This window comes from Protomyctophum parallelum (genome assembly GCF_964188405.1).
Source record: "Protomyctophum parallelum genome assembly, chromosome: 13".
In the NCBI taxonomy this organism is placed as follows: Eukaryota; Metazoa; Chordata; class Actinopteri; order Myctophiformes; family Myctophidae; genus Protomyctophum; species Protomyctophum parallelum.
In genome coordinates this window covers 6,368,911-6,390,735 of record NC_139708.1, presented here as the reverse complement: position 1 = coordinate 6,390,735, position 21,825 = coordinate 6,368,911, and the positions used below count along the sequence as shown (strand labels likewise).

The 21,825-nt window shown below is 41.0% G+C and overlaps 3 protein-coding genes across 3 annotated transcripts in view; all 3 read left to right on the top strand.

The window, feature by feature from the left end:
• cenpx (centromere protein X) overlaps positions 1-21,313 on the top strand; it is a 141,454-nt gene extending 120,141 nt beyond the window's left edge. Inside the window, exons 2-6 of the mRNA XM_083780619.1 lie at positions 16,889-16,918; positions 19,019-19,070; positions 19,278-19,331; positions 20,259-20,347; positions 21,159-21,313. Of these exons, the coding sequence (XP_083636745.1) occupies positions 19,301-19,331; positions 20,259-20,347; positions 21,159-21,227 (189 nt within the window). The 5' untranslated portion in view covers positions 16,889-16,918; positions 19,019-19,070; positions 19,278-19,300 and the 3' untranslated portion in view covers positions 21,228-21,313. The remainder of the gene's footprint in view (positions 1-16,888; positions 16,919-19,018; positions 19,071-19,277; positions 19,332-20,258; positions 20,348-21,158) is intronic.
• tmc6a (transmembrane channel-like 6a) lies at positions 562-11,672 on the top strand (the record flags this gene model as incomplete). The annotated part of the gene is made up of 17 exons (XM_083780360.1): positions 562-583; positions 895-1,044; positions 1,421-1,529; positions 1,649-1,733; positions 1,835-2,092; positions 2,292-2,512; positions 2,634-2,778; positions 3,615-3,764; positions 4,403-4,575; positions 5,471-5,561; positions 5,994-6,091; positions 6,924-7,016; positions 7,106-7,181; positions 9,486-9,619; positions 10,305-10,481; positions 11,408-11,486; positions 11,589-11,672. 17 exons carry the CDS (start codon positions 562-564, stop codon positions 11,670-11,672), a joined length of 2,145 nt encoding a protein of 714 aa, XP_083636486.1.
• On the top strand, positions 13,558-15,106 carry LOC310869545 (heterogeneous nuclear ribonucleoprotein A1-like 3; the record flags this gene model as incomplete). The annotated part of the gene is made up of 4 exons (XM_083780359.1): positions 13,558-13,563; positions 14,244-14,339; positions 14,744-14,890; positions 14,981-15,106. 4 exons carry the CDS (start codon positions 13,558-13,560, stop codon positions 15,104-15,106), a joined length of 375 nt encoding a protein of 124 aa, XP_083636485.1.
• Positions 21,314-21,825: the final 512 nt, after the last annotated feature.

Sequence of the window (21,825 nt, the reverse complement as noted above, 5' to 3'; positions counted from 1 at the left end):
CCTATGCTTCGTAGCATGTAGGCTACTTTTAGTGCTTGGAAGTTGATCTGTATTGTTTCCTCCTTGTAGCTGTTTTACTTGGAAACATTCCAGTTGTACTGGGAAAGAGACACATTCATTTCAGTGGAGAGTGCGGTTGTCATAAACTCAATACATTTCTAAATAGCCTACATTATATTTAACAAATTAAAATGCAGGGAAAACAATTAACTCAAACGTGCTAAAATGTACAGGAGTTTCTGATCTGTATTCTGTACTGGTTGCCCATCACATAGGAACTTGGATGAGCGAGGCCGGGACTCGCTTTGTCACCTCATCAGACAGCCCTGCCGTCTCACATTTGACAGCAGTCCTGAAACCCTGGAAATGGAGGATTTTACTGAAAGCAGAGGTATTATAAATTAGAAGATTGTACTTGTATCTCTTGGAAAGAGCCGCCATTGATCTGAAAACAATAAATATGTTTCAGTGCTTCTTAGTCTCAATATTATTATATTAATTACAGATGGACAATCCTTCCAAACCCAGTGGTCATCTGCCACCCTGAAGGTATTATCCTCGATGCCCAGTCGTGCTGCTGCTGGTGAGCTAACACTCTCATAGGCTGCACAAGTTCGTCAAGCCTTGTAATGCACACACAAATACATACATGTACATTTTATTATCCAGAGCAAACTTAACAAAGTGCAAGGTCAGAGTGAATGGTATTAACTTTAATCAAGCCACAGTGTAAGTGGTCAATTCCAGGGTGTCACTATTGTGAATATTCATTGATAGTTTTTGTTTTCTGTGAGAGATGATAAAAAGATGAATTATCAGAAGATTCTTGGCTTTTACAGATTTCCAATGTTAATCTGAGTCATACTGACCGTAACCTTCATCACCCCTGCACAGTGTACGGTACGCTCCTTCCAGAGTGTTCCAGACGTTCCTCTGGCCTACGCAGACGGCAGACCCCCTGCCAAGACTTCTCTCAGTCCTCCTTGCGGGTGACCGACCAAACTGATGGTGTTCTGGCGGATTCTGAGGAACTCAGCCCAGAGGGTGGGCATCAATCCAAAATCCACACCCACTGCCCTGCTTGTCACCCACATTGTTTTACACAATACTAGGATAAACCCGTGTCTTCCCTGTCCCAGTCTGCCCACTGGGAGTCAGTGTTGGCTCCATTATTGATTGATTGATTGAAATATTTATTAACAGTTTGCAGAATTACAGTACAATTCAAGCACAACTCAATACAAAGACTGTTAACTGTGAGTGGACGACCCAATAAAGCATTACACTTGTTTACAAGATAAATTGTAATTTAATTTGAAGGAGTCAAGGGATTTGCTGGAATTAGCTGTCCTCTGCTCTGAGCTAATTAACATCACCAGGTAGTCGATTTGATCATTTGTTGTTGTTTTATAATCTGCAGAAAACAAAAGTGAACAGTTGGTGTCCACCCTCCAGAGGTCAGCAGTGGGCGTTCGTGCACGCATGCTGCGAGCCATGCCGCTTAGCATGGCAGAAAAGAAGGCACTAAGGTACTGGAAACACGGATCACGTGCTTAAAGGCTGATCAAGTGCCAAAAGGCATAAAGAAACAAAATTAGGTATTGATAGATTTAAGAGCATTTACTGTAACTCACTTTTGATTTCACAGGAGACTGGCGTTCAGTGATACCCAAACCTCTCTCATAAACAGAGATGTTCCGTGCTACAGTCGTCTCAAGGTGTATATTGTCAGGGTGAGTGAGACAAAAATGACAGTACTGTACCTGTACTGTACTCCTGTTATTAGTTTTGTGTGTGTGATATGCACGTCTGCCTTGTTTTTGTCTATACACAGTCTTGGCAACACTGCTGGTTTCGTTGTCTGCCTTTCCTGGGCTTGCTGCAGTTGTGGCAGGCTCCGCTTAAGAAACTCGGTGGGCATTTTGGGACTGGCGTCGTTTCCTACTTCATCTTCCTCAGGACCATCCTGCTCTACAACGTCTTCCTCCTTGTGGTCAGCGGCCTGTTCCTGGTCATTCCTCAAGCCATCCACCCTCCTCCATCTGGCTCCAGTGGCTACACATTCACTGGCCTCGAGATCCTAACAGGCACAGTAAGCTGGAAAGACAGAAACGCCACGGTTGATCTTGTTCCCTGCAACACAAGAATGATCTGGAAGTGTAGAGTTTCAATACAATGTTTCAATAAATGTGCCAATTCCACTTCAGTGTCACCGTTTCTTGAACCATAAAACCATCCACCTGTGTAGATCCAGTTAAATAATCTGTATTTTGCTTGTGTCCTCCTATCAGGGCTACCTCTCTCAGAGTGTGATGTTCTATGGTTACTACACCAATACAAATAACAGTTGTAGACCTGCTGACTTCACCCCTGATGATACTGGCGAAGACTCTGAGCAGCCTGTTTGTGACGCTATCATTGGTGCCCATTTGATGCCATACAACATTCCCTTAGCCTATTTCTTCACCATTTGCATCGCTTTCTTCGTCACCTGCATCATACTTGTCTACAGGTTTAATATCCACCCCATTCTTTCATTCTGAGATAAAGAGTGCATCTTTTTTGTGTGTGTTCATCTTCAGTGTTTCTTTCTATTGTGTGAGTCTCATCATATTTTCATTATTGCACCTCAGCATAGCCAAGTCCTTTGGGAGAAGTTCCTGCGTGTACGGCTCTCATGGGAATCTTGCTCTAAAGGTGTTCTGCTCCTGGGACTTTAAAGTCAGCAAGAAGGGCTCTGTTCAACTGCAGTCTGAGAACATCAGCACCCAGCTGAAGGTACACACACACACACACACACACACACACACACAGGCATTCCAGTGTTTGCTCACAAATGATGTGATCTCATGGACGCTCGCTGTCCAGAATGTCACATGATTTTCTCTGTTTATAATCACTTTCATGCATTCTCAAGCTTTATGATTGTGTTTTTTTCATCATGCATACTATTTTCTTGCTTCTTGCAAACATTTCTTTCAAAATTTGAATATAGAACATTCTTTGACCATTCTCCCCAGTGGAGACCTGTGCAGAAAGCCTACTTTATCTTCACACTACATGAGCAGCATACGTTGAGTTATTTTGCATAGTCACATTTCAATGGCAATAACAATTAGTCACACAAACTGACGGAAGTATGAAACCTGAGATAAGGTATAAACAGGAAGTTAAATGCCTGTGCGGTGCATGGCCCTGAGAGATGAGATGAAAGATGTATGGATTTTAGAGTAATTTTGTGAGCAGTTGCTCAACAGTCAATATTCCACACAGTCCCTCATACACAGTAAAATATTCAGGGTCATTTTCATTATTTTTTACACTCAAGAGTTACATTTAACAATTAAGGATGTGACATGTAGACATAATTGAATCGATTAAAACCAGGAAAGCATCTGTCATTTTACATTTTAGCATTGGCAATTGCACTGTGAGCTTGTAGATGTGCATTCTTTTTTAAACAAGTGTGAGAACTACTGATTTAGAAGGCATTTGTAGAATATATCTGCCTCAGCCAGGTTTTAATGGGTTAAACTGCTGTGCTGTTGTTGCCACCACCATGACGCATTTCATCATCATAAACGCATTTCCTGTGTCTTCTGTTTTCTTCATAGGAGCTGCTGTCTGATTTGATCTGTGGTGATGAGCAAAACGGTTGGGAGCAACGACTGTGGCACGTGACTGTGTACCTGTTTACATGGGCCGTCTGTCTGTCCAGCATATCCCTGGGGGTCCTGGTGATCTACTTGCTTGCAGACCACCTGGTGTGTGTGTGTGTGTGTGTGTGTGTGTGTGTGTGTGTGTGTGTGTGTGTGTGTGTGTGTGTGTGTGTGTGTGTGTGTGTGTGTGTGTGTGTGTGTGTGTGTGTGTGTGTGTGTGTGTGTGTGTGTGTGTGTGTCTGAAGGTGGGGTGGGTGGGCCCTCGACTCTGCAGGGGCCCTTGGGGGGGGGGGGGGGGCATCAACAATTTACTGAACTGACGTGTTATAGGTTAATCATACGTGGGCTCCTCTGTATTTGCAGCACATGGAAATATTGATGAGGCACGTCCACAAGACTGAGCAAGTTACGGTTATTATTACATGCAGGCCAATGCCCGTTGTAAACATGTGCCCCACTCTCGGTTATGCCTACATGTATCTTGGAGGCCAGTCTGACATATATTGATGACATCAGGCTTCAGGCCACTCCATGGAGTGCTGTTTGAACAAAATTAATGGGTCATCTGAAGATTTGGGTTCCTTAAAATAAATCTTGTCTGGCCCACTTAATACAAGAAGAAGGGGGGGAAAACTATTAAAAAATCCATATGGTATCAATTATGCTTATATTAATTGGCATGACAATCATGGATTAATTGGTATTTTCTCTGTCCTCTCTGTGGCTCTCATTTCCCCTCACAGCACGAGCAGAAGACAGTGGCTGTGGAAGGGACATTTTTCACAGAAGTTCATCTTTTGGTCCTGGCTTCTGTGGTATCAGGCATTAACCTGTTGCTCCCTGGCATTTTCAATCTGGCATCTCGCATGGAAAGCTATAACTCACCCAGTGTAAGAGTCTATGTCTCCATCTTCAGGTGAGGAGAGGAACTACAACAAGATATGATCTGAGATCTGTATTGTCATTTTGAATGGCTTTATTGGCACCCACCAAGATTGCCAATTGTAGTCAGTCAAAAGTGACACTTTCTGAAATCTGAGTGGAATGCACATATTTCATGAATTAAGCAGGGTGTCAAGGTTCAAGGAGTTTTTACTGTAATTCCATACACATACAGGTACAGAACGTATTGTTAAGTGTGTTCTTGCTTACTGTAAGTCGCTCTGGATACTAAAAATGCCTTCAATTGTAATTGATTGCCTAAGTCCCGTGGTGGGAGTTCTGGTCTGGTTTTGGTGAATATTAAGTAGTTCCGGGCATTTGGTGGGGATCACTGGGGGCCATATTAAAAATACATGAATCCACAACAATAGCATCATTTGTATTCAACTTTGACCCCTCTGTCACATGGAACTATGGGTTTGTGCTGCTACTGGCATGGTGATACTGGACAGACATACAAATTACGCTAGTTTTGTGGATTCTTTTATTTTTAATGCGTGGCCCCCAGAATGACTGGAATTACTTAATATTCACCAAAACAAGACCAAAGCTCCCACCACTCAGGGATTCAATTAATATCTTTGCAACTACTATATTAATTAAGTATTTCCTACAGCTTTCCTACAGCTTAAGTCCAAAAATCGGAACTAACCCTTTAATAGGCTACTATACAGCCTCCTGCCCAAAGGGAGGGGGTCAAACAAACACATTCACATTATAGCTCTGTTGTTGTTCTACTGTATTTCCCATGACGCCCTTTTGAGTGATGATGGCTGATCTGTCAAGTGTCAATTGGAAACATTTCTGGCATTCCTCTCGGTGATGTGATGTGTGACAGCTAGGACTCTTTTTGGTTTCTTTGAAAACAGGAACCTGCTGTTAAAGGTTGGTGTCATTGGCATCCTGTGCTACCATTGGCTGTGGAGGATTGCTGCAGAACCAGTTAGCCATGGTCTCCAGGTACTGGCTGGTCAACAATTATGGTCATAATTCAAAATTATTTTGAGCCCCAGCTTTAATTCTAAACATTGCACACAAGGCTAAAATTGATTTATTAAGGATATTCTGTGTATTAATGCTTATAATATGAAATATATATTCATTGATCAGTCACTCGTGGGTCTATACTGTACTTGGGCCCCGCCCCATCCGTCTTTCCCTCTGCACCAAAGTTCTTTGCTGAAAATAGCCGAGCAACATGTTGTGAGCATGTTGTGAGCATGGCTATTTTCACTGAATTCTCACCCCCAGAATAGGGACGCTGGGGTTCATGTGTCATGGTCATCATAGGGACACTAGGGTTCATGTGGTTAATGTGTCATGGTCATCATAGGGACACTAGGGTTCATGTGGTTAATGTGTAATGGTCATCATCAATCTCCTTTCATTCAGTGTTGGGAGAGTTTTGTTGGACAGGAACTCTATCGCTTCCTTCTGATGGACTTCGTCATGACGGTGCTCTACATGGTGTTTGGAGAGTTCCTGTGGAGGCAAGTAGAGTCAAATATCTGAAGCCCAACTGAAGTTGACGTTAAACAAAAATCATCTTTTAGTTTAGACAAAGCAATGTGTGGGTCCATAATTATCAGAAACGGGTGCTTTTTAGAGAAGGTCAAAACATTTGTTCCTTCCATTTTGTGTTAGGCTAGCATCCAAGTGAGAGAATCAGGTGAACTTAAGAAGAACGCAAGGCACTCACTCACTCTGTTCAGTGAAGTTACAAAAACTTTATTAGGTCCTGGCTTGGCAAAGTTTGAAAAACGCTGGTGACCAACGCATTTTGTCTTCGTCAGTGACCCTGATGATGGCTCCTGATGCAAAACATGTTGTTCACCTGCGTTTTTTGAGGGGCGCTATCCCCTCCTATGTCCAGCTTTGAGGGTGCGTGTAAATACAAACATTATCCTCCTAACACAAACATTAAATGCCATTGATAATGAATGTCCAGTTTTATGTCATTGTCCCAACACAAACATTAAATGCCATTGATAATGAATGGCCAGTTTTATGTCATTGTCCCAACACAAACATTAAATGCCATTGATAATGAATGGCCAGTTTTATGTCATTGTCCCAACACAAACATTAAATGCCATTGATAATGAATGGCCAGTTTTATGTCATTGTCCCAACACAAACATTAAATGCCATTGATAATGAATGGCCAGTTTTGAGTGCACAAACATTGCGTAAACACAAACATTGAAGACGAAGGTGAGGACGCAATTTCGAATTGGCTAGAATTTTTATTTTTTTATTTTTTATTTGTACCTAAACTTTTTTGTTTGCTTACACATTGATTGCTAACTTTTTCTCCCCAAGGCTAATTGCCAAAAGAGTGTTTAAAAGCAGGAAACCAGTTTTTGACATCGCTCGCCATATTCAGGAGCTGATCTATGGGCAAACGCTCACTTGGTAATTATTACACACATCTTTAGTCCTATATACGTGTGGAATTTATAATCTAAGCATCAAAGTGAAACTCTATATTCTGTCATTGCTAGGCTAGGTGTGCTGTTTTCTCCATTGCTTCCTGTCGTCCAGATCATCAAACTTCTGGTGTTGTTTTACATGAAAAAGGTTGGTGGGTCGGTGCGTACAACTACAACTGCAACGGAATTCAGAGCTAGAGCCTAACCAATGCCAGATTTGGGTCCGATCCCTCAGAACACATTTCCAATGTTCTGACTGATATTCTATTCTTCTATCAAAATGTTTCTATTTTAGAAAATGTAACGTATAAGCAAACAAATTCAATTAAACAAAACTTTTTGATGGTTATAAAAAAAACTAACTTTATAACTGTAGTTAATAAATCTGTCTATAATGAGCTTATAGATCTTCCTATATACAGTAATGACATGGCCAAAATAGGGAGGCCATGTTGAACAGCACAGCACGTTAATAAAAGAGCTCCATAATTGCCAATATCAAAAAGGTCGAATAATAGCCAATATCAGTCTAGCTACAGGGTTGGGAGGGTTACTTTTAAAAAGGAATCCCCTACAGTTACAAGTTACTTGCTAAAACATGTAGTCAGTAACGTAAAAAGTAACTACAAGTTACTTTCAGTTACTTTTGGATTACTTTTAAGTAAAACTCAATTCAATTAGATAATACAAGTTTTACCATTGATAGACAAGAATGTTGAGCCTATGAAATTAAGATAAGGATAACTGAAATATGGTTAAGGTCATTTAATTAAGAATTTGACCTCTCTGAACAGTTACATTACTGTAGAGTCATTGTGTCAACTTATAACAGATCATAAGAAAAATGCATCTTGACCTACAGAACCATTTTGATTGTTTGATTGACAACAACTTAAACTTTGACAACCAACAACTTTGACAACCAACAACTCCATCCATGTGTGGTCAAAGTGGCAAATAAAAACTCTTTTTGACATTCCTGGCTGACACTCATTTAGATAGACATGGCATGAGTTTAAAACATTGTAAAGACTCATTTATATAGTCTACAAAGAACTCAGCCCTATACAATTATATTTATACCCCGTAGGCTACTCTTTAAATAAAAAGCCTCATTGTATTTGACCTAAAAGAGAAGACTGCGCAACCCATTATTTATCCCCAATCCAATATATCATATCGGCACCTTATTAAACTAATGGCCTAAGTCATTTTTTTGCTATGTTGGCCTGTCGCGTGTCCCCCCACTGTAGTGCGTGCATGTGCACATCTTGTTACCGGGGCGGACCGGGGGGTTTTCCCAATCACCCAAATCACTGAATGCTCCTTTAAAGATTCCATATTTGTGGTTTCAATAATTGGGTCTTATCAGTACAGTTAGTGCTTCCATCACACGTTACATAACATGAGAAAAGGGCCATTTAGGTGCAGAGGTGAGTGGGTGCGTGTCATTCGGTTATTAGAGGTTGCTTGCTTTTCAGAGGACAGGGTTACTTGAGGTCAGGAGGAGATCAAGTTCTACCAGTTCTACCTTATCAAACCCAAACTATTTGGTTTGGTACGGTAGCTTCGATAGTTTGTGACATCTTGATGAGACATCCTAGAGACCTTGCATAGTTGTGATGTCATGCATGAGAATGGACAATGGAAACAGAAAGATAAGAGTCAAAGTTTTTGGAATTTAAATAATTAAGAAATATAATATATTCTACATTTGGCACAGTTTTTTGTGTTTCCTGAAAACCTTGAAAAAATGACTTAGGCAATTTGTTTAATAAGGTGACGATATATGCTCTCCTATCTAGTATCTCTGCAGTGTTGCCTGGTCTGATTATTATAAGCCACATTGGGCTTATTTTTCTGAAGTTGCTTGTAAATAATGGTAGAACGGTTGTGAGCTTGTAGATCGTCTATTTTCAAATAGCCAACATATATAAATATGCACATTGTTTAATGGACGATATATATAGCTTTGAAGTGCTCGTGTGGCCTTTTATAGTCGCTTCTTTTGGGCTTGTTTTCATAGACCTGGTTGCTTATTTTTCTCGCAAATTGGCAACACCGCCCTGACGCAGCAGCAGCCTCCACTGTGAGGATTTTACACAGAGTCAGAGAGGTGCGCGCTGCGCTCAACTCCAATCCATTCCGTTTGGTGTTATAATAATTTATAACTTGTTTGTCAAATTAATGAGGGGAGAATGTAATCCTCATGTAACCCCCGTTACAACACCCCCGTTACTGTAATCCAGATTACACATTTTAAAATGTACACTAAAACGTTACAGTTACGTGTTTTTTTTACTCTGATTACAGTAACGGATTACATGTAATCCGTTACTTCCCAACCCTGTCTAGCTAATATATCACGTCTAGTTCTATTCAAAAGAACGCTGCATGTCTAGAATGGGGAAAAAACATTATGCAGTTTCTCTCTGTGTGGTCCTTCCTTCAGACCAGTCTGGTGCTAAACTATCAGCCATCCAGAGAGCCATGGCGGTCTAGTCAAATGGCCACCGTCTTCACGTCCATGTTGTGTTTCCCCTCCTTCCTGGGTGCCGCCGTGTCTGTCACATACACCATGTGGTCGTGAGTGTTGTAATCTTTGTGCATCACGTCACACATTTCTAAAAAATTCTTAACTCACTCACTTATTGTCTCCACCAGGCCGAAGGCATGTGGGGAGAGTATGTTTTGCACTCCGTCCGTCCGCGTGTCCGTCCGTCCGTGTGTCCGTGTGTCCGTGTGTGTGTCCGTGTGTCCGTGTGTCCGTGAACAGCTAATCTCAGCCACCGTTAACCCGGTCGATGCCATATTTTGCACACACACTCCCTGGATGCCAACGATGAACCTCTGCCCCAAACTTTCCAGAACAGCCTGTTATAGCGCCACCAGGAGGCCGCTTTGTGCAAAACAAGTTTTTGCACAGTACACCTACAGATTTTTTCCTGTTTTTACCTCTAACTGCACGGATCTGTGGATAACCTGGTGGAGACCTGTGCCCGGAAGGGCACTTTTTCTAGTTTGCATGTTGATTTGCAAGTGAGTCACTTGCAAATCAACATGCAAATAAATGCCCATTATAGAGGCATGCATAGATTCCACAGGCTCACAACATGCTCCTCCAAATTATAAATGCAATTATACTGTCAAATCCTATGTGTTGAAATGAAAGTCTGAGAGTGTAGAAATGGGTACAATTGCTACACTCTTAAGAGTTACAATAGCACTTAGTCAGGAAGGAACTTGAGCATCTTCTCTGTGTTATTTACAGGATTAAGCCGTCATCCGGCTGTGGCCCTTTTAGGAACCTTACCTCCATGTTTCAGCCAGGGAAACGGTGGGCTCAGGATCTTGAGAACACCAGCCCTAACCTGGCCTGGATGAACTGGATCTACACCTTTCTATTGGAATACCCAGTATTCATATTTCTGACTGCTGGGGTCTTTCTGTGAGTTGAGTATTAACTATACATTTGTGTGTGTGTGTGTGTGTGTGTGTGTGTGTGTGTGTGTGTGTGTGTGTGTGTGTGTGTGTGTGTGTGTGTGTGTGTGTGTGTGTGTGTGTGTGTGTGTGTGTGTGTGTGTGTGTGTGTGTGTGTGTGTGTGTGTGTGTGTGTGTGTGTGTGTGTGTGTGTGTGTGTGTGTGTGTGTGTGTGTGTGTGTGTGTGTGTGTGTGTGGAGCCCAGAGGAAACCTTTATGACCAAGGTCATTAAATACCAACCACTTCTACAGTACATATAATCTCAGAGTTTTTGGCAGCCTAGGGCATACCCACAGACTGGTTGTTAGAGGGTTCCAAGTTTCCAACAACTTGGAATGCCCAAAAAGGCTGGAAAAGTATTGTGGTGTCTCGCTATAATTGGCAGCTGTCATATATGGCGGAGACGATGTTACCCATAGAGTACTGAGTGACATGCCTATTGTACCATGAAAACACATGCCGTGTGTGTGATGTGTGTGTGTGTGTGCTCATGCGTCACATTACTCGAGGACCGTCTGACTGATGTAACTTTCCGTCTGTTATCGGCGAACACCTGAGGGTGTGTTGTGGGGTGTGTTGTAGAACGTCGGTCGGACCATCGGTTGTCCAGAACCGAAATTACAAAATGTGTATCTCAGAGTCCCTTTCTTTTCCATATATGGAGATTTTGGTTTCGGACTGTGTCCCATATATGCCCATGTATGGAGATCCCTGATGTCATCAACATGTCATCACAGTACTAAGGTCATTATACTGTAGACTGGCCTCCAAATACTATGATTCTTTCCTTCCTGTACCAAGTCATCTAGAGTAAAAATGGACTGTGCAATTTCTCCTGTCTCAATACATCTTTGTATGTAACTGACTCATGCCCTCCGCATTTATTTCTTCAGACTGGTGATTTTCATATATGCTCAAATTATTGATGGCCAGAAGAGAATCGCTTGCGTTTTAAAACAACTAATTGAGAATGTGAGTATAATTAATCACATACTACCTTTTTTTTTGACACATTTTGGTGTGCACTGTGCAGCAATAATACACCAGATTGTGTTTGTGTTAAACAATGTGCAGGAGGGCAAGGACAAAAGGTTCCTCATTACAAAACTCCAGGCCGTTTATGAGGAAAGGAACCTGGCCTCCTCTTCTAGATTATAACCATGACTAGGTGGGTATATCTGATCCATCCCTTCTGTTGGAGTTGACACATAAAGGCCTTTTCAGACTGGGAGCGTGTGATGCAGACGTTGTCGCCTGGATCAACGACAGGTCTGCTCCAGGTCTGCTCATGAGGGAAGCGACTCGCGATGCGCAAAAAAAAAGGAAAAGCTCAACACAATCCAGGTCTAGTCAGTCGCGGGCGTGTGCATTGCACAAAATGAGCCACACGAGCGCCGATTTCACAGGACGCTTGCATTGGCGCCCCTCAATTTCTCTGCACATCCAAATTAAATGCACGCCTCTCATTGAACATGTATTACTAGCCGCTCCCCGTCTGAAAAGACCTTAACTCTGTTATGCGTGAGAAAATATACAATAAGATTGTGCTTCATTTAAAGGACTTATAACATAAAATTCAACTTTTTCCATTTCTTTTGTGGTTTTGGGGCTACCATATGTGTTTTCTATCCCCACAAATAACCAATTTTGAACAATCAGGCTCTCTCATCATATAGGTGCTCAGGAACGGCTCAACTGATTTTGTCCTCATCGTGATGTCATCAATGTCACCCTACTTTGTATAATTCCTCCTCTTCTTCAGTTCCAAATTTGCATTTCCACTTTGTTTACAATTTCCACCATTGTTGATTTTCCAAGCTGGCATGGAATGGAAACAAGCCTGGTTTTATCTAACATCAGTATTATAATGACTCAAATATGAAATAATCTGCATATCAGCACCCCCACCACCTCAGGACATTGTAGTATTGCAGTTAAAACTGCTTTCAAAGTCCAGAAAGAAATTACAAGGACTGATTATATCAGAATGGTGATCGAGGCTCAAACCATTAGAAATAACTTTGAGGGACATGGACGATATGATATTAAATATTAAAACCAGAAGTTCCTCAGGGAGAGGACAAGCATTGGAGAATCACTGTTGTATATTTCTAATGACCTAACAGTGCAACCACATGTGCATCTTAAATGTAATGTCTAAATATTTGACCATGCGTATAAAGGTTTCCTGTTTGGCCCATAAACAACTGAGACGGTCACCACAGGATAACGCCAACATCTCAAGGACATTCAGCACCAGCATTTGAAATGTCTCTTCCACAAGCCATAAAGAATGTGAGCATCAAAGAGTGTATACAAAAGCATATTACATATTATAAATACAGCTATTCATCTACTGGGTGTGTTTCGTTAATCTGCTGGTTTTCAGTTTAATAAATGTTGTTGTAATGGGTCCATATGCAACTATTTATACATAAGTCACCCTATACAAGTGGTTTGCCTTAATATTTTTTACTTTTTAGCTTTACAAAATGCTGTTGTAGACATTCATCACCATATCTTCTAAAGCTAAACCATTAAAGCTGGAGAAATTGTGACATTCTTGTGAAAATGGTCAAAATCAAATCATTAAATGATTGTTTTGAACAGAGTTCAGTGTAAGTCGACTATTGAGTTACATCGCTAAGTACTATTATGTCATGGACTGTCATAATGACAGTATAGTGTTCTTTAATGTAGGAAGCAATACCTAATAGTATAGTATAGCAGTACCTAATGCTATCACAGTAACTGTTTTTTTTTCATCCATTGTAATTCAACCTCTGTACTAAGAAGCTGTTATTAAATCACTGATTAGGGGTTCATCACGTTTTAATACAAACGCATGCAAGCTTTCACACCCACCCACATGCATCCCAAAAACACTAACCACAGGCCTTTAGAAATAGGAAGGACTTTAGGCCTGTTTTTTTAAAAGGAAACTGTCCCCCAGGCCCTTGGAACAAGTTCCTCAGGTAAGCCAGTAAACCATGCTGCAAAACAACATAACTTGTCAACATAAGACTATCATTATGGTTTTCCAATGAAGGTAATTAGCTTCTCAAGTTGACAGAGTTCTTATGACGCAGAACATGCCATGGGAGAGCCATCCCACAGTTTGAAAGCGTATATGATGGTCACAGTCTTTACTCTGTTATTGAACAGACTAAACTTAGTTCATGAACATCTCCGTAATGGACGCCAGTAAGTACCCCAGCAAATAGTTTCCTAATTGCCTTTTGTTGAGTGTATGTCCTTCAGTGACAAATTTAACAAAAATATATTTAATGTGACTGTATGCTATAGTATTTTATACTAACATTAAAAGTAATATAACTAATTATAAACTTTAAATCATGTGTTGGGGGAGGGGTTAAACTATTGAAATGATCCAATGGTCTTTTTTGTTTAATAACACATTACATGTGATTCCATTAAATATGTCTAGGGCCACACACCTAAATATTTGAGTTTTATTAACAGACGACTCTTGATACCATTTCTTCCCAGCAGATAAAATAAAACCATCCTCGAGAGTGTACATTTGTCTTCCCAAGAAACACATGGTCGGTTTGTCAAAACATTATGACCTGGTAAGCAAACAATCCCTCTTACTCCTTCTTTCGTTTCTTCATTTGTGGAATAAGATGAAGAAAGGTATCAAGATATGTCTTATTTTTTAAGAAGATGCGTCCTAAAGCTGATCAATATTTTTCCAAACTTTAAAAGGACCATGGGCTGGTTGTGAAGAAGTTGAACCCTTATATAAATGAAGGATACCTGCAAGCTTACTTCAGAGACTGGGGCACCATCACAGCATGCAAGGTAAAGATGGAAATGACCAGTTTACCGCTGATTGTAGTATAGTGTTTTGTGTTGGACTGTTTAGCACTTTTCATCGTTTTATTAGATTTATCATAGGACTTTGACAATGGCTAAAGTAAATGGCCCATAACTTTGGGGGATTTGGGTTTTGTTTGTATAATTGGATTGCTTGAATTGCGGTGGCTCAGGGGTAGAGTGGCTGGATAGGAACCACAAGGTTGTCAGTTCAAACCCGGGCTCCCCCCAGAGTTAGTGTCGAAGTGTCGAGCAAGACACTGAACCCCTAATTGCTCCTGATGTGCTTGCATGGTTTCTGCCGCCATCGGTGTATGAATGTGTGTGTGAATGTAATGCACAATCTATGTAAAACTATATATAAATGTACCATTCATCCCTTCATTTAGATTAAAAAAAACATCTCCCCGGAGGATAAAAAGGGCATGGCATACGTGAGGTTTTCTTCTGCAGAAGAAGCAGATAAAGCAGACTGGGCAGGTCCTCACTATATTGGAGGCACAGAAGTAGACGTCAAGAGAGTTGTTAGTCCAAAGGTGAGTCCTAAATCACGATGCTTTTATATTTTATATTAGGGTTGAAACAATGATTTATTTGAATTGTTCCACCACTCCACCTTATTTCAGACGGAGGACAGTTCAGATGAGGACACGGCTACAGTGGTTGCTGTTGCCCGGCCCAGACGCTCCATGGGTCTTGGGTATATTCTGGAAGATGCTCAGTGGTTAGATGATGATGAGTTAGAAGAATGAAGCAACATTTTGGAAATGGGGAATCATGGGAAAGTCTAATATTAGCAAGTACCTTTATTAATAGAAGGAGGAGCAGCACGGACATTTAGAGCCTTTTTTTAGGTGCTAGTATACAGAACGACTAACGTTTCGACCTATGCAGTCTTCGTTAGTCGTTCTGTATACTAGCACCTAATAAAAGGCTTTAAAGGACAACTTTAGTTTTTTTCAACCATGGTTCATGTTTTAGGTGGTTATTAGAGAAAGTAAAAGATTAGTCTTAATTTTTTTTTCATTTGCTGCTTTCTTTTGTTTTAGGGATTTTAGCTCTTTTTGACAGGGGGGCGGGGGCATTCGAGCATGGGGCTAAATATGTACTTTTTTACATAATTTTACAGTGATTTCTTTTTTCATGGTTTACTATAGTCCTAATAAACGCCAGGAAATTACATCTGGCAACAGCAGATCACAGGATCTACTGAATGTGAAGGTAGCCTACTGGGGGAAGGCTTATACTGTGTGTATAGGCTCAATATGTCAGTTTCAATAGATCCTGTGATCTTTTGTGGTCTGATGTAATTTCTTGGGGTTTAGTAGGACTATAGTAAATAATAAATCGCCATAATATTTTGTAAAAAAATACATATTTAGCCCCCGCCCCCCTGTCAAAAACTGCAAAAATCCCCAAAACAAAAGAATGCAGCAAATGAAAGAAAATTAACACTCACCTTTTAGTTTCTCTAATAACAACCTAAAACATGAACCTTGGTTGAAAAAAACTAAAGTTGTCCTTTAAATGTCTGTGCTGCTCCAGTGTCCTCTCCTCCTTCTGCAACTTATGTCCTTGTCCGTGTACTGTAAGCACCGGACCTGCCGTTCCAGGCTTGAGGCGCGTTGGTAGACCTTTGTTATCTTATTAATAATTTGTCTTAATACCATTAGTCTTGTCTTGCACTATAATGCAAAATACAGTTGTGAATTGTGATTTGTCTATTAAAACCAACAGAATCATGTAGGTTTTAATTGAGATGTTTGAAAATACAATGTATAATATTGAGAGAAGTGAATTTGTTATTTGCTATGCAAGTGATTGGTTTGAAGATTCAACAAGAAATAAGCAGAGAAATGTGTATTTGCAGTTGTATAATGGTCTGGTAAAACAAAAAAACGTCATGGGTTAATGCATTGCTTATCTGGATGAATTGTGAAACGATTGAGGCTGTCTATACTGCTGTCTGCGTCTGCAATAATTCAGTAAACTACTTTGCATCATCAAAACATGAGGCCATTAAACTTATTAACTGTTTTTCTTTCAGTGTAATTCAACCTATGAGAAGCTCTTGTTAAATTAAATCACTGATTAGGGGTCAGCATTAAATGATAGTCCACTCCAAACTGATCAAATTCAGTGTTATTCCTTGTGACTTGGTGGTGACACAATTACATTTGTTAAATGTTCTTCCAGACAATTTTCTATTTCAGATACAGGTATTGAATTAGGATTCAGGAGTACATTTCATACAAGCCACGGGCAACTTAATGGGCTTCACACGTGATACCATTAAATATGCATATGGCTACACACCTAAATATTTTTGTTTTATGAACAGATGACTAATACTATTTCTTCCCAGCAGATAAAATAAAACCACCCAAAATAGTGTACATTATTTTGTCTGGGTGGGTAAAAGCGCGTGAGTGAATATCGCGCGCGTCCTGGCGTACGACGTCAGGACGTCGAGCCTGTCGGGACCAATCATAACGCAGAGCGCGTGTTTCCCGGTAGTGTGAAACATCATGGCGGAGAAAGAGGACACTGTTGAGTTCAAGAAGGTATGAGGATAGACAACAAAACATACGTTAGTATATATATGACCAGAGCGTTATTTAATGAGGAGAGGACCCCCTAGTGTGGAAACCTCTGGACTGTCTGTAGATTTATCCTTGTTACTTAGCTTGTATGTAGACCATGCAGTTTCCTTGAGCTATGGAAAATAAACAATTAAGCCGTGTGAGTGTCAGAGTGAGGACATTCACAATTTGACACGCGTCTCTGGGACCTGGGTTATTGGCGGTACAGCCTCTTTGCAGTTTATCATTCACTTGCCAGAAAATATATGATTCGAAATTTCGAATCGATATGATTTCATGCGAAAACGTGACACAAGCTTTGGTCCTGGTCCAGTGCGTCAGCGGGAGATACTCGCTGTCACGCTGACGCACTAGCCTGATTATTAGCCCCATATGTTCCCTCTCCCTACGCTCATTCTGTAGCTCCGAGCTACAGAATGAACGTAGGGAGAGGGCACATATGGGGCTAGCCTGATTATCAGACTGTCTATGGGCTGGATCCAGGCTACTGGCGCACTGGACCAGGCACCAGGGCAGCAGGGCTAGATCAAGACTAGCCCAAACATTTAGATTCTCGTAGAGGCTTTTTTTTCGATTCTGACGAATCTCTCTACTAGAGTCTAAAAGTTAACCCCGCCCCTAACGTCGAAAAGGAACGTTTGTGCTTCAAAATCACTCTTACCTTGTACAAATGCAAAATCTAAGCTGCTTTAAATGTTGCCCCACTTGTTTGTGATCTGTGCGCACCCATATTAAACACCGCACATGCTTATTTTTCAATAGAAAAGGTATTTTAATCCACTCTGTTTCGGAATCCTCCATTGTAAATGCGCAACAGAACATTGCCCGACCGGGGCAGCAGGGCTAGATCAAGACTATCATATATGAATGAATCGAGTCTGACTTTTACTTTCGTATTATGCAAAATCCTCAGAGGGTGTACGCTCTGAGGAATTGAAAATGGAGGACCCTGATGTAAACAAGTCTTAGTGCTTTTTCTGGTTTTATCCTCGTAGCAGTTGTGCTTTCGTTTGAAATGTACCCATTCCATTCTGCGACTACAAATTTCAATCAATACTAGAGATGCTGTTTTTACCAGTTGGGGGGGGGGGACAGCAGCAGTAATTAGTAAAGAGTGAGCGCCACAATGTAAAATATGCTGTATGTCCAAAATGTAAAAGTATATGCCCCAAAATGACTGGATATAAAGGTTTTGTAGCAATTTGTGTTTGTAACCATTGGACAATTGTACATAATTGTACATTAGGCAGTTGTCTTCCTTGGTGGCAGTTATTGCCCACTCTTACCGATACCTAATTAGGGCTATGGACCTGAGCTAACTGATAGTCTGATACCATGGAGAAGTAAAGTGATATTCATACCACAATGTAGTAATGTTACATGTAAATGTACACAATTAAAATATGTACTTTAGTTATTGTAGCCTACAAAAGTATTGGCATCAAACCATACCACCAAACATAAATGTAATCATTATACAGAATGGCCCATTTCACAATAATTGGATTGTAATGCTGCCTTGTGTTAGTCTGCAAAGCAACTTAAAGCTGTCCAAATAAACAGTATTGATTGATTGATTGAAATATTTATTAACAGTTTGTAGAATTTACAGTACATTTTAAGCACAAACTCAATACAAAGACTGTTAACTGTGAGTGGACGACCCAATTAAGCATTACACTTGTTTACAACAGGGTCCACATTGTTCAATTCATCAAAACATTTAGAGACATACAAATAGACACTTCTATGTAGCTAAAGAACAGAACAGGAATTCATCATATAGGAAGCAAAAAGGGAAAAGATACATATACAGTGAGGGGAAATGGGGTGGGGGGGGGGGGGATTCAGATTTTACAGAGGCCAGTACAACAATTGCCTCTGAGATGTACAGTAACTAACTACAATTTAGGCATTTAACAGTGTAGTGGAAGTATATGATAAAACAGTCTTCAGTGCCGTATACATTTCTTTAAGTAGTTAAATAGTTATTGACTGAAATGTAGTGTATTTTATTTGCATTGTGCAGCCTGTTCTGATATTTATTCTGCACACTTTTAGGAAACGGTGAATAAACTCCTGACGACTTTCTTCAATGAAGATAAAACTAAACGTGAGTTGGGTATTGATGAAAAACCTGAAAAAATGCGGATGACTTAAGCCTCATTTATACATTGCTGTGCGTGCGCTGGTGTTACCTGTCAACATAGCAGATCCACAAGCTCACAGCGCGTAGCGATGCGACACGTGAGCTTGTAGTGTTGACGGTGTTGCAGAGCTATCTTTGATTCTAATGTCTTCACAAATCACTCTTTTACAGTCAGTAGCGATGCTACGAAACTCATGGCAGCGATGCTGAAGGTTTTTGTTGAAGGTAATGATCCTCATTTCCTACAACTTCATATAATATAATATTATTATTAGTTAGTCTATCATATAGTCTACCCCCAGGGGTCATTGGGGGGGGGGGGGGGACTTCCATGTGGTCCCCAGCAAAAGTAGTTAACAGCACCACAATCATCAAAACACAGATTGAAGGCTCACAGCGAGCATGAACATCTGCTATTTTTTGTAAACGTTTTTTTGTAAAAAACATTTTGAATGATTTCAAATCCCCATTGATAAAATAAATTTTAGTTATTAACCCATTAATGCCCAAAACACACAAATTCCACCCAAAATAGAGTTTTATGGGTTGCAAAGGGAGTCTACCAAGCCTGAAAGGGCTGATCCGGTGCTTCACAGGTGCAGGACATCATGAGTTGCATAAGGAGAAGAGGCTGGAGCAGCACGGACATTTAGAGCCTTTTATTTAGGTGCTGAGAGTTTTATGGGATTTCATGCAAGATACTTGACTTGGTCTAAATGCATTGAATGAGCTCAGATGGGTCCGTTATGGCCAAATATATCAATTTGGCGGTCCTTCACCTGAAAAAGTTTGAGAACCACTATCTATTTTAGGACTGGGTAATATTGATATTGTGATATCGTCTGTCATTTTGAATATTGTAATATTGCGAGCATAAGTGTTCTCTTTTCCTGATTTTAACGGCTGCATGACAGTAAGTTATGTAATTTTTGGAGATTATTTGGCTGTTCTAGCCGATCGGTTATTTGCTTTGACCAACTTGGTTATTATAGGCTATTTGTTATGATTATTAACACAATTCTTTTTGTGAAAGCATCTATACTCATCCCCATTGATAAAAGAATAGTGATATTTGATCTGAGATTTAATCCACTATCTATCTACGATAGATAATTTGATTTAAACCCTTACTCGTCTGCTGTTAATTTTCAGAGCTTGCCGAGAGATCACTGAAACAAGCCGAGGAGCAGGATTGTGACGTAGTGGACATGGAGCACTTTGAGAAGATCCTACCCCAGCTGGTGTGTATAGTGCAGTGGTTCCCAACTTTTTTCTGGATCAGGGTCCACTATAAGCCTCGGAGAACGCAGGCGTTTCGTTTTCACAAGAAAAAGAAACAACAAGACATGGCCAAAGCATTTCCGGGGTCCCCAGACAAAAAACCCTGTTGAGAACCCCTGCTCTACACCAGAAATCATGCTGGCTGGGCCAGGCAAGGGTCTACTTGACAATGTCTGTGGCCCACACATCATTTGAAATACATTTTGAATAAGGAAAAAATAAAGGGAACCTCCGCACACTCAGATCTGCGCACAATCAGTTTATTTTTGGCAAGCTTTCGGTCTACTGACCTTCTTCAGGCATGAATACTCCTTTTGTGGCTCCAGCACCTCCCTAAAGTTTTTTTCAGCAGATGAGCGGTGGTTCCTTCTCTAAATACATTTTGAATAAAAATAAATCCTAAAACTTAGAATGACATGTATTGCCTACACACATACACCATTTCCCAGCTTTTTGATTTAATTTATATATATATATTTTATTTTTTGTTCTTTTCCCCTCCTAGTTGCTGGATTTCTAGAACAACTTCCCACAAGATGGAGCCAGAGTGCTGCGTGCAGTAGGACCTCATTGAGGTTTCCTGTTGTCTGTACTTACTTTTGTGCATTTAGTTCACTGTGTATACAAAGACTATGACATAACATCTCTGTGTCATTTGATTTATTTCTGATGTTTGGTTTTAAAGCAAAAAAAGCAACAGTGTTGTCCTCAACACTTCCATGTCTCCTTACCAGCAATAAGGCCCACCTGTGCTCCTCTCTGCAACAACAGGTGCTTCCAGCATGCTCTCCGGCGCCCCTCATCAAAGCCTCCTGGAGCAGTTGGAAGCAATTAGAGTAATAAGGGGAGCAGCCAGTCCCTTAGATGATGACAAGTGCCAGGAAAAGAAGGAGTACCCCCTCCGGCCACTTTGAAGTTCCCTTTTGCTGTCCTGCGATGTTTAGTTAGAGGTGGGGGAGGTGGGGATGAGGGAGGTGGGGTGCAGTGAGGACCTCTGGTACAGTGGTGGGGGGGAAGTTGAATGGAGCGTGCGTGCGTGCGTGCACGCGTGTGTTTAGCCAAACATGGCCGCGGAGAGGGAGACCACACGCGTAGACATTCTGTTTGAAAGGAAGGATAACAAAACATATTGGAACATGGCCCAAGAAGAGTAGGGTGTAATTCTGAAGGTAAATAAACAGCGAGGCGACTAGTACGGAGGTGCTTTCTCTCCCTTTCATCACAGCAGAAGGGGAAGTTGGTGATGCGGAGGGGGTGGGGTGGGGGGGGGGGGGGGGGAGGGTGGCTTATAATGTGGGGCTTTCTTGCCCTGGCAGCCTCCTGGATGGTTTTCCACCAGCGGTGTGCTGGGAGAAGGCAGCGTGTCTTCAGTCTGAGTCAGCATAGCTGTACAACACCTCACACTTATTTGTTTGTGTTGCCGACGGGGGTGAGTCAC